General features: G+C 48.3%; 2 protein-coding genes across 2 annotated transcripts in view; one reads left to right on the forward strand and one right to left on the reverse strand.

The window, feature by feature from the left end:
* KIF26B (kinesin family member 26B) overlaps positions 1-12,689 on the forward strand; it is a 442,287-nt gene that overhangs the window by 11,716 nt on the left and 417,882 nt on the right. The gene's annotated exons all lie outside the window — the stretch shown is intronic.
* Positions 2,854-3,199, reverse strand: LOC113933086 (ATP synthase-coupling factor 6, mitochondrial-like). Its single transcript, XM_027612816.2, has one exon. It carries the CDS (start codon positions 3,178-3,180, stop codon positions 2,854-2,856), a length of 327 nt encoding a protein of 108 aa, XP_027468617.1. The 5' UTR covers positions 3,181-3,199.

The following is a 12,689-nucleotide window of genomic DNA, read 5'->3' on the forward strand; positions in this document are numbered from 1 at the left end:
GGCGGGTGATGCTGTGGATCTGGGCAGCACCAGGAATTTGGGCTTATCTGCCTTCCCATCCGGTTTTATCTTTCGCAGACAGTTTTCTTTGCAGTTATGCTTTGCTGATCCTATCGCATCGATTCTGACCAGACTTTGTGGAGGAGTCTGGAAATATAGGCCCCCTCCCCCACCAAGCGGTATTTCCTGCACACGTTTCAGCTCTCAGAGCCTTCTTGTAAACTCTTACCCAGAAAGGGTCAATATTCCTGTGCTGCTATGGGGGTTAACATATCAGAAGGTTCTGGAGTAGCGTGAATTCTTTTGATAAGCAGAACTATATCTAAATATATCTTAAGTGTTATAGGCCATGTTGCAGCTGAGGGGCTATTTTGACTCACTGTTTCTGCTTAATGGAGTTTGAGTTGGACATTGTTGCCAACCACAAAAAGATCTTGGAAAAATGTTTAGCTCTTCACCCACAGCATGGTTTTAAAATCTTTGGTAGTTCTTATGCACAAAATGTCTTTATTTTTATTTTTTAAGGATTTTATTTATTTATCTGAGAGATAGAAAGTGCTCACACAAGGGGGGGAGGGGCAGAGGGAGAGGGAGGAGCAGGCTCCCCGCTGAGCAGGAGCCCTTCATGCCAGCCCGAGCCTGCGTCTGGCTCCATCCCAGGACCCTGGTGCTCGCTTCGGCAGCACATATACCATTCCAGGACCCTGGAATCATGACCTGAGCCACTCAGTCCCCCCAGAATGTCTTTATTTTTAAAATGTGAACTGCAAATAATAAGTTAAATCTCCTTTGTCACCACAGAGGTGACAAACGTAAGCTTTCGATACTTCTTTATCTAATCTGAGTGATGTCTGAGATTTATAATTGTTAATTCAGATTTTTTTTTTTCTGGGAACTTAAAGAGCTTAGATTTTTCCGTGGTGTGATTCCTTTTTTTAATTAGCAGTGATGAGCAGCTACACTTCCCCATGAAACACTACCATCTTACTTATCACGGTCGCTTTCTTTGGAGATAGAATCGTTGCTTCCCTACGCCCTGCTCCATCTACATGGTGGTTTCATGCGGTAACGGGAGACTGACTTATTAACTGAGTAGGAAACCAAGAACAGCCCAAAGCTGTGGAGCTATCTAACCAGCTGGTTGCACAGGAAATAAACCGCCAATGAGGCAGACAGCTAGCAACCACATTGCTTAAGAAAAAGGATCAGCTGCCTGGTTCAGCTGTGTGCCCTTCTGTGGAGAGATGTCCTGGTCCTGAGCATGGTGGCTGCCCAGGTGGCCTTGAATGTCTTCCCTGCAGGCTCCCAGCTGGGAATGGAGCATCAGGTCTCTGCCAAGCCAGGCGGCATGGCCATGGGTCTGAGAGCTAGAGGGAGAAGGATGGCCAGGGGAGGAATAAGGAGAAGGGAGGACAAGAGAGGGGCGAGAGACACAGGAAGGAAAGGGGTGGGGGTTGGTAGACATCGGAGGTTGTCGACGATCCCAGACATTTAGATGAGAAGGGACTGTCCTTAGATGAGGAGACAGAGTTGCTGTCTTGTCTGCAGCACTAATTAGCACCGGAATCCCTGCAAGCCAGCTTGTGCTTCGTCCCTCCTCTGTAAACCAAGAGGGTCAGAGTCGGTGGTCTCTGCAAATCTCTGAGAAGCCGGAGAGGAGCTCCAGGGCTATGGTGCCCAATCCTTGCTCCCACATTCCGGAGGGATATGCTTGACAAGGCCCTAGATGGATTTCTGGCCCAACCGGGAGCCTGAAGCTCTTCCTTGGGTTGCCATGTTTGTGGGACTCCCACCGCCAGCCAACCAGGCCTGTCCCCCGGGTTTGCCCGGGGGTGCTGCCAGCACCGTCCTCCCTGAGGTTCCTGCGTTTGGAATTTGGATCATAAATGGATGGATGGGATTCTTCCTGTTTCTTAATAAAGCTGTTTACTTTATTGTCTTCTGTGTTTGTACACAGAAATGACTTGGGCAGACAGAAAGACAATTGATTTTATGAGAGCAATTTGGTTAAGGAATGTCTGAGAAAAAATATTGCCTTAGATATAAAGATGCTTATAGTTAGTTTTTTTTTTTTTTGTACACCCAACATCACCAAATAATTTATTTGGAATCAGAATTAAAAGAACATTTGACAGCTGAGAAATGTATGTTTATTCTTTTTTAAAAAATTTTTTATTGTTATGTTAATCCCCATACATTACATCATTAGTTTTTGATGTAGTGTTCCATGATTCATTCTTTGTGCATAACACCCAGTGCTCCATGCAGAATGTGCCCTCTTTAATACCCATCACCAGGCTAACCCATCCCCTACCCCCCTCCCCTCTAGAACCCTCAGTTTGTTTTTCAGAGTCCATTGTCTCTCATGGTTCGTCTCCCCCTCTGACTTACTCCCCTTCATTCTTTCCCTCCTGCTATCTTCTTCTTTTTTTTTTCTTAACATATATTGCATTATTTGTTTCAGAAGTACAAATCTGTGATTCAACAGCTTTGCACAATTCACAGCGCTCTCCATAGCACATACCCTCCCCAATGTCTATCACCCAGCCACCCCATCCCTCCCACCCCACCCCCACTCCAGCAACCCTCAGTTTGTTTCCTGAGATTAAGAATTCCTCATATCAGTGAGGTCATATGATACATGTCTCTCTCTGATTGACTTATTTCACTCAGCATAACACCCTCCAGTTCCATCCATGTTGTTGCAAATGGCAAGATCTCATTCCTTTTTATGGCTGCATAATATTCCATTGTGTATATATACCACATGTTCTTTGAGAAATGTATGTTTATTCTGATACAGTTGTACAACTAATCTAGGACCAATTACCAAATAAATTTTACATCCTTTCTTCAGGACTGGGGTTTTTCAATGACTTCACATTTAGGATACTCAAATTTGAAGTCCGGGAACATATTCTTGTCTGCTTTACCATACGTTTGCTTAGGCTTAAAAAGCTCCCTCTCTAGGTCTTGCTGGTACTCTGGGCCAGTATCAGTGGGTCCTCCAGATGCCTGTTGCTTAGTTCTGTATTCTCTAGTCTTGTCCATGAAGAGTTTCTGTACAGGATCAAGTTCCTTATGAAATGCCACTGCTGTGACACCAATGTTCCTCCTCAAATGAACTGAGACTGCAGACCGAATGAGAGAGGAGAACCTGAAGAGCCTCTGAAGAATCATGGTGATTCTGTTACTTGCACTCAGTCCCAAGCTGCCAGAGCCTTCGCGGTCGCCACTGTTCTCAGCTTATAGTTAGTTTTACATGAAAAAAAAATTCGTTATACTGATTAGAATTTATTTATTTTAAAGATTTTTATATATTTGAGAAAGAGCACAAGCAGGGGGAGGGGCAGATGGAGAAGCAGGCTCCCACTGAGCAGGGAGCCTGATGCAGGACTCCATCCCAGGACCCTGAGATCATGACCTGAGCCGAAGGCAGATGCTTAACTGACTGAACCACCCAGGTGCCCCTGATTTGGATTTAGAAATAATTTGGGGGGAGTTCATCCTGGGTAGGAGTCCAGGAACACCAAAACTCCAGACATTTCATTCATCTTTCTTAAAAAAAAAACTCTACATCTAGGGGCGCCTGGGTGGCTCAGTTGGTTAAGCATCTGATATCACCTCAGGTCATGATCCCAGGGTCCTGGGACCGAGTCCTGTGACAGGCTCCTTGCTCTGCGGGGAGTCTGCTTCTCCATCTGCCCCTCTCCCTGCTTGTGTTCTCTCTCTCTCAAATAAATAAGTAAAATCTTTTTTTCAAAACCTCTACATCTAGATTTTTTTCTAAAACCTTTCTTCCCCTTTGGTCCTCCTTTTTCCCTCTGCTCCTCTGAATGTTTAGACAAGGCCTCAGTTGTTTAGACCAATATTTACATCCCCCGTGCCCACGACTTGGGCATAACAGTCCCGTCGTTTTGAAGGGTGGCCCGCAGTCAGAGGAGGTGGCAGGTGGCTGGCCGGCGGGTGGACAAGGTCCGTTCATTCATTATCCATTTTGTTCTTCTTCCCCAACAACTAACCCAGCTTTAGTTTTTAGCCCGTCCGCTTCCTATGAGATGTCCCCCTCACTCTTATTTCAGCTATAATACTTGGTATGTGCATTGTCGTCTGAACACCACTCAGGGAGCCCTACAGATACTAAAGCAGAGCTTCATCTGACCTTGAGCTGGACTAGGACAGTGGTGCTTGCACGGTTGAGGGCAGGCACAGAGCAGCGGGAGTGAACTTGACCCTCCACCTTCTTGCACTGGGTTCTCCGCACCAACCCCGGTGGAGGCTGACTGCACCCCTCGCCGCCGGGCACGCCCAACTCAGCACTGCACACCCTCCGCGTGTTTTCCTCGATCGTGTTCCCAGATGTCGGAGCCTTTGTTTCTCCTCTCGTCCTTTCCCTCTAAATTTGCTCCGGTAACTCTAGAATTTCTGAGAAGGCTTTCCACCCCGCTGGGCTGTGCGCGTGCGCGCATGCGTGTGCTCACTCTGCAGGAGCCTGGGAGGAAGCCCGCAAGCTGGTAACGCGGTAGATAGCGGGTCTCAGGTTTCAGACGTTGTTAGGCCCGAGCCTTTATTGGAGGTCAAGGCAGCTCATGAAGCGGGCGGTGCCATTCCAAGGGCGCTGAGTGGGGAAGGATGGCGGACTGTCCCGGCGGCCTGCAAGCGCAGGAAGGAGAAGCCTGTGGCAAGTCCGCTAAGGATGGCTTGACGAGCATTTTTGCAGCCAGGGTGGGGCAAGTGTAATACAAAGTTGTGGTTTTCCTAGGTCTCATCAGGCTCTCTGCTTCCTGTGTGAGGCAGCAACCCCAGGGAAGGAAGTTGCTGGCTGTGGGCTTTTTCGTGGTGGTAGTTTGTGCTAATTTACTTTTTTTATGGAGTACTCCTTGTTATTAGTGATTCTCCATAATGGCTCTTTATGGTGGTCAGGAGGAGATAACATAATGATGGAGAGGTGTGGGGATCTGCTGGGGCTCACCCGGAGAACCTCTGGCTCCCGAGGTTACATCAGGCTCTAGTAGGATTTATTGTTTTGCCCATAATAGATCTCCTGGACTCTGAGCCCTGGAGTGTGGTCATCATATTATGAATTTTACCTTTCGCTGGGATCTGTGCACCCACTAGAGAGTAATTTTTTTTTTTTTGAACATGTGAATTCTCCAGGGATTTCTGGGCTTTGGGGAAAAGAAAATCTCCCCCTTTCCACTGGAAACATCCTGGGAGCCGAGGGAAGAGGCTGCGGGAGGAGGGGATGCTGGTGGGAGGATATGGCGAGGAGGGGCGTGATGCCTGCCCCTGACCTGGCCTCCTGTTCTAGAAGATTGAAATCCACAGGGATGAAATGTGAGCGTGGCTCCTTCACCCGGGTGTGTCCCGGTCTAGGTATTTCTGGATCAGCTAGTTTGCAGGCCCTTGAATTTCTTGTTAGTTGCTATGACCTTGTTTTTGCTCCATTTCATGTGGTTGTATTCATTTCTGGTCTGGAGAATAACGGAATGTGGGAGTGCTCACTGGATGCTCAGAATGGTCCCAGGTATTCCCGGAAGGAAGCCTGGTTTCACTGGTCGGAACTAAGCCAAGAGGGCAAGCTCAAGGCCACACGCCCACACACCGGCCCCTTAGATTTAATTTCTGCCTTCATCTGAGAGTCGATTTGCACAGTTGATACCGCACTGCCTCTGCTATTTGGTGAAATGGTGACACATGATCACATCCAGGCTGGAGGCGGGTCTGCAGTATGAAGGAACCCCGCTCCCTTCAAGGCTTGAATCTGCCACTGTTTGCAGTGAGAGGGGAAATTCACTAGGCTGGTTTCAAGTCCTCTGGGGCAGAGTAGCAAGGAAGTGGGCTGCTTTTTTTCCCAAGACACGAATGGGGTCTCACTCATTCTGAAAAGAAACATAGTAGTGTTCACTGCTCGCTTGTAGAGCACACATCAGTGTCTTTTTAAAAGGATCACGAACTTTCCAAGCCCTCTTTATAATCCTTACACAGGGCAAAATTCAATATAATATGTCGATTTAAATGAACATCATGAATTTTTAATGTATCTGTCACCTCTACTCCTGGAGACCTCAGAATATCCTTTTGAGTCATTAGCATTTCATAATCCTAGAACTATAGCAGACAGAGAAGGAGCCTTAGAGGTTATGTAGTGTTGAGTTACTTTTGCTATTTTTTTTTAAAGATTTATTTTTTTTTTAAAGAGAGGGAGAGAGAGTCACAAGCTGACTCCCTCCTGAGTGCAGAACCCGACCGACATGGGGCTCCATCCCACAGCCCTGAGATCAGGATCCCACAGCACAGAGATCAGGACCTGAGCTGAAACCACAAGTCAGATGCTCAACTGACTGCACCACCCGGGTGCCCCTGGGTTACTTTTGCTCTTAAGAGCATGGTTCCTGCAGCCAGACCACTGGGGTGTGAATCTTGGCTCTGACATTCGTAGCTCTGTGGACTTAGAGGGACTTGCTGCTTTCTGCCCCAGTTTCCTTACTTGTATAATAGCATTAACAGGAATAATTGCTTCATCGGTGTGTTTTGTCTGGCACATAGTAGGCGATCACTAAATATTAGCATCCAAACTGCCATTTTATAGAAGAGAAAAGTAAAACTGGCATCTCTAGATGGTGACCTCCTGACCCCAGGATTCATTGCACACAATTAACATCCAGTGTATTTATTTTCTACTTCTCTCATGCTCCATGTCCATCCATCTCTCGGTCTGGTCAACATTTCTTTGGCTGTTACTGTATAGTGTGTGGTCGCTGGACTTGGCACTGGGACAGAAAGGTGGTTAGGACACAGCCCTGCCCTTGAGCCTCCCAGCCTGGGGGGTGGGCGGGTGCTGGGCTCCAGGCCGCCGTGCTGGCTGCTGCCTCGTCCCTTCCTCAGCATCCCCGCAAGGGATGGCATGGCCAGCTATGGAGTGGGCTGAGATGGTTTCCAGAAGGGGTGACGGCTGCACTGAGGCTAATCAGTGAGTAGGAGCTGGTGGGCGAAGGCTGAAGAAGGCGAGGTATTCCAGGCATCTCACGAACAGAGAGGGGCTGCAGGAGCCCTGAGGATCGCAGGAGCCCTGAGGATCGCAGTATTGCCAGACGTAAAGTGTCCAAAGAGGGGAGCCCCTACACTGCCTTCACAAGAAGTTAAACGACAACATGAGCTTTATATGCCCGGCTTAAAGAACGATGGTACCGCGTCAGACCCGCAAGCTAGCAGTGCCCCACCCACGCTCACAGCTGCATTATTCACCAGCCCCGAGGTGAGAGCAACCCAAGGGTCCGTCAGCGGGTGAGTGGATAGACTAAATGGAAGGAAATATATAAAATACATATATATTCATATATATAATATTTCCTTAATATACAAAAAGGAAGGAAATTCAGACACCTGCTACCACGTGGATGAACCTCCAGGACATTATTCTGAGTGAAATAAGCCAGTCACCAAAGGGACAAATCCTGTGTGGTTCCACTTACAGGTGATGCTTAGAGTTTTCAAATTCATGGAGACAGATGGTGTGGAGTGATGGTTGGTAGGAAGGGGAGGGCTGGGGGAGGGGAATGGAGACTTGATGCTTAATGATAAGGAGCTTCAGTTTGGGAAAATGAAACCAGTTCTGGAGATGGATGGTGGTGATGATTGCACGAACATGGGATGTACTTAATGCCACTGAACTATGCATTTAAAAATGCATTTAAAATTTTATGTTATGTAGACTCCCCCCCACCCCATGCCACCCACAGCAGTGTAAACTGTGTCACAGAATAGTGATCTAAGGGAAGAGATGTCCCCGCAGATTGCCTGGGCAGGGAAGCTTTCCTCCAGTGGCTCGTGAAGGGTGATCATGACAACATTTGTTGGTCTGACCACCACCTGCTTCTTCCAAGCACGTTATGTGCAATCACATTCAGTCCTATGATTGGGTATGGTTACTGTCCCCATTGCACAGATGAGGAAGCTCAGCAAGGTTAGGGACCCAGGCCTGCATCCTGCAGTGGATGTGGGGTGGGGATAGGATGGGGACCTCCCTGTGAGCCTCCCTACAGTCCCATGGGAGGGACGGGGCCAGGCGAGGGCCTGTGGAGGGATGCGGGAATTGGCCTCTCACCGCTGCTTACCTCTGAGAAGCAGCCTTTTTCTTTGTGCCTGTAAGAGTTTGAAGGTTTTACACAGTCTGTCTTCCTCACTGAATAAACCCATGAGGCTGGCAAGTTCATCTTTTTGAGAGCAGCACGTTAGTGGTCACCTGCATAATAGTTATTAATATAGTACTATGATTATATTGCACATTTTGCAGTAAACTAAAAAAAAAATGACTTATTAGCTCTTGGGTTCTTGACAGCGATATGTTCAGTGGCAGCAGCTCTCTTCCAAATTTGCCAACACATTGTGGGCATTGCTTTTTTGGAGTTGGACCAAACGGACACCTTTAAAGATTCGATGGGTGGATACAAACTTATATTTAAATAGCTGCTTTTTTGAGGTTACTGTACTGGGCCTTTGCCACTTGGTTTCCTGACTCTGTAACATTCCTTACAGGGATGTGATGGCTGGATATAGGGGTGGGGGGGTCTGTGTTAACCTCATTTGACAAGCTGGAGAAAGAAAGGAGAGGCCAAGAGACCTTTCTTCGCTCCTGTTCAGCAATTGTTTGGACACATCTGCTCCATGCCAGGCACCGTCTGGGCGTTGATCACTGTCACCAGTGAGCTCCCTCAGAGCCTCGCACTCGTGCCTGCTCTCTTCTGGAGCGCTGCCATTCTGAGTTGGTGGGATTTCAGGGCTTCACGAGATACTTGCCGTTTTATAATAGGTGTCTGACTCTTCCCAGGTTGCGGGAAGGGAATTTGGCCATAGCGTCCCTTACCCCCGTAGCATCGACATCAGACTCTAAAAACCCCAGGCTTTTCTTACAAAGGTTCTCCTTCAAACCATTCTCGTGGGTTCTGGCTAATACGGAGTTTCTTTTGGCAGCTTGTTCATTGCTCACTCCTTACTGCCTTTCCTGCTTGAGACTTCCCGCAGGGTGAAAGGCTAGAACGGTGGGTTTTGTCTGAAGCAGAGCCATCCATGGCACAGTAACTGCTTTCAGATGCTGCCGAGGTGGCCCAGACTTGGGATGGTGACCCGGAGGTGAAAGGCTACAGATCCCCTTACAACCTGGAGCCAATCCACCTCCAGACTCCAGGGCGTTGGGGCCGAGAAAGGAGGAGGGATAGGGTGACGTAGGCACTAGATAGCAGCGAGAAGTAGGCATGGGAAAGTCTAAGAGTGGGGCTGTAGTCTCTAGAGACGTTTTTGTCAAAGGCGTTGCCTATGTTAATACAAAAATATCAACGATGCAGTCCTACAGTCTTGGAACATAGGGTGCTTGTCCAGGAGCTACGTGCGTATTATATGTGAACATATACGGTAGATGGACGTGAATTACAAAGCACTAGGTTCAGACACGGGTTTTTGTTTTGTTTTTTGTTTTTTTTTTTCTTTTGATAATCTGGAGGAAGGGTGAAATCTTAGTTACATTGTTTAGCGCCCCCCAAAAGGAGCGCAGGTCTGAAACCATCTTAGAAGATTGAAACTCTCTTCCTTGCCGGGTCCTGGGTCCAGTTGAGCCTCCTCCCCTGGGCGTGGCTGGTGGGTCACCCATGCTCTAGGCATGACTGTGGCGGGGTGGGGGGGCTCAGCGAGGTGGTGACTTGAACACATAGCCCCGGAACAGGGAGCTGCAGGGGTTAATGAAGTAGGAGGCAGGTGAGGGTCTCCATGGCTCACCCTAGAAATACCAGCCCACGGCCGGTTTCCACTGTCTGAGATCCTTTGAGATTCTGTCAAGTAGAGATTTTTGGGAAAAAAACAAAAAACAACAGGCACAAAAAATTAGAAGATATAATTTTGTGGCAAGATGTAGAGAGTCACTGAGTTCAGCTATGATCTGAAACGAACAAAGAGGCCATAATCTGAGTTCTGAGATCTCTTTTATTGTATTCCTGTTTCCTCAAAAGCCTCTTTTTGTTTGTCCTCTTTCTAATTGTTTTCTCTTCCCGGCTAGAGTTCAAAGGGTAGAGCCGCAAGCATGGAAATGTTGCTTCTATTGAAAGTGGTGAAATTGTACCTCCATTTTTATTCCCTGTGAGAGAGTGGGGTTATTTTTCAAAAAAGGTTTGTTTGGGAAGAAATAGATCTACGGTCTACAGAGACGGTACCAGAATTTACTAGGAAGTAGGAAGTATTCTGTGGAAGGGGGCCAGAGACGTTCGAGAAAGACGCGTCCTTGAGGTCTAGGCTGGGATTTTGTTTCTTTTCCTTCTGGCATCCTCTCTGGTGTGTAGGATTTTCTCCTATCCCTGATTTCCCTGTGTGTTTGGTATAGCTGGGCCTGCCCTCAGGAGCCAAAAGACTCTGGGTCTGCTGTCATCTGCACCCACCCCTGTTAACTCCCTGGACTAAAGCTGCCTGCCCTTGGGAGCAGCCGAGGGCACAGAAGGAGCCGGAAGCCCTGACAGGTGTTATGTAATGAGCCACATCAGCTGTGCTCCCCAAGACGCTGGGGAGGTGTGGGAATCTCGTTCACGCCTTTCGTGCTCAATGTAAGGCTTCGGGGACAACCGGTGGGTCACTTCTGCTTCTAACTGTGCCTTCAGCTGCCATGGGGGGCTACGGCTGATAGGTTGGGTCCACAGGTGGTGGTGCCGCTGAATTTCAGACGATCCTTCTTTATTTTTTTTGGAGATTTATTTATTTATTTGAGAGAGACACAGCATGAGGTGGGGGGGGGGGTGGCAGAGAGAGAGGGAGAAGCAGACTCCCCGCTGAGCAAGGAGTTTGATGCGGGGCTTGATCCCAGGGCCCCGAGATCATGACCTGAGCTGAAGGCAGATGCTTAACCCACTGAGCCACCCAGGTGCCGCTGAATTTCAGACGATGTGTTCTGTGACTTTTGTAGGAGATGTGTACTTCTGAGCAGAACCTGGTATGAAGCATTTAGCACTCTGGTACTTTGGTGAAGAGGCGGTTTGTAGGGAGCTGTGCCGTGGTCCCTGCAGGCCATTTGCCATAACTTCTGCAAAGACAGACAACCCTGCCTTCATGGATCCCTAGTTCCCTCTGAGCGAACACTATCTTTTAACAAGGGAGCGTGCTAAGTAACCCTCCTTGCAGCTTTTCCTGGGTCGGGGGTCATGAGGAGCGTGGGCTAGTGTGGGTGCACTTGAGCTTGACGCGGTGGCTCATCAGGGTGGCCAGGGGAGCCAAGGAGGACATGGCAGTGGCTGGCCTCCAGGGAGCCGCTCGCTATGAGGGGAGGGCTGGGATTCATTGCCTTTTGGTTTTGATTTTACTTGTCTTCTGGTGATGGATAACGGTGGTGGAAGTTTGGGCCTGTTTCTGATTAGTGAAATGACCCTTCACCTGAGACTAAGTGCAAAACGCTCTCCTGAGTCTCCTGAACCCAGGTTTTTCCGATGGTGAGTTTAATGGCCTCCGGGCCATTCTCCGGGCTGAGAAAATGAAAGACGTGGTGTGTGGGGGATTGCAGCTTTTTGTTTAGAGAGAGGGGGGATCACGCTGAGCTGGTATAGGCACGGCTTGGCTTCCCCTCAGGAAGGGAAAGCTGCAGGTGGAATGCCGGCTGGGGGTACAGGCGGGGAGTGTCTGTGGCTGCCAGATGAGGGCACCAGGCGCTTTCCGGCCAGAGACCGCCTTGTCCCTTAGGAGAGGACCACGCCCACCCCACCTGTTCTGTTACAGGAGACAGCCTGGACACCAGGATGATTTCTATACCTGGAGCTGCTTCTTCAAGCGATTCTAGAACATTCAGGAAATATTTAGAACACCTAACATGTGCCGGGCATTGTATTAGGAGCTTGGAAATTTCAAGTACAACCAAATAACTGAGTTTGACCTTGGAGCTGCTACCCTGGGTTCGGGGCTGTGTTTTATTTATTTATTTATTTATTTATTTATTTATTTATTTATTTATATTTAATCTTTATTTATTTGAGAGAGAGAAAAAGAGAGAGAGAGAGAATCTGTAGCAGACTCCATGCTGAGTGTAGAGCCCAAGGTGGGGCTCAATCTCACAACCGCGAGATCATGACCTGAGCAGAAAACGAGAGTGGGATGCTCCACCAGCTGAGCCACCCAGGCGTCCCTGGGGCTGCATTTTAAAATAAGAGAAGTGCTTTTCAAGTGCTTATTTCTTAGTCTTTTTGGTGATCAGATTCTTAGCTGCATCTTGGTGGTCTTTTTCTAAGCGTTTTCTTTTCCAGCTGTGGTAAAACACACCAAGTTCACCATCTTAAGGGCACAGTGCAGCATGAAATGCATCCAGGCCATGCAGCCGTTCCCACCATCCACCAGCAGGTCTGCCTCCTCTTCTCACACTGAAACTCTGAACCCATTGAACAGCTCTCTCCATTCTGCCCTCCCTGCTTGAAGTTATTTTGAAATAAAACAGTGCTGGAAAAACTCCAGAGAATGCTCTCAGGAGAAGGACCTAGATGATTCATTAGATCATTCATTCACTCCCCGAACGTCCCTCTCGGCAGCGTCCTGTGTGTGCTGCTGTCTGTGGTACGTGTTCCAGCTTCCAAACCACGTGGAACCCAGACTTTGGTCTCCAGAGGTTGATCAACTCATAGAGGAGACAAGGATGCACACAAATGGGTCCTTAAATGGGTCACAGAGGCTGC

Source organism: Zalophus californianus, chromosome 10, assembly GCF_009762305.2.
Source record: "Zalophus californianus isolate mZalCal1 chromosome 10, mZalCal1.pri.v2, whole genome shotgun sequence".
Lineage (NCBI taxonomy): Eukaryota > Metazoa > Chordata > Mammalia > Carnivora > Otariidae > Zalophus > Zalophus californianus.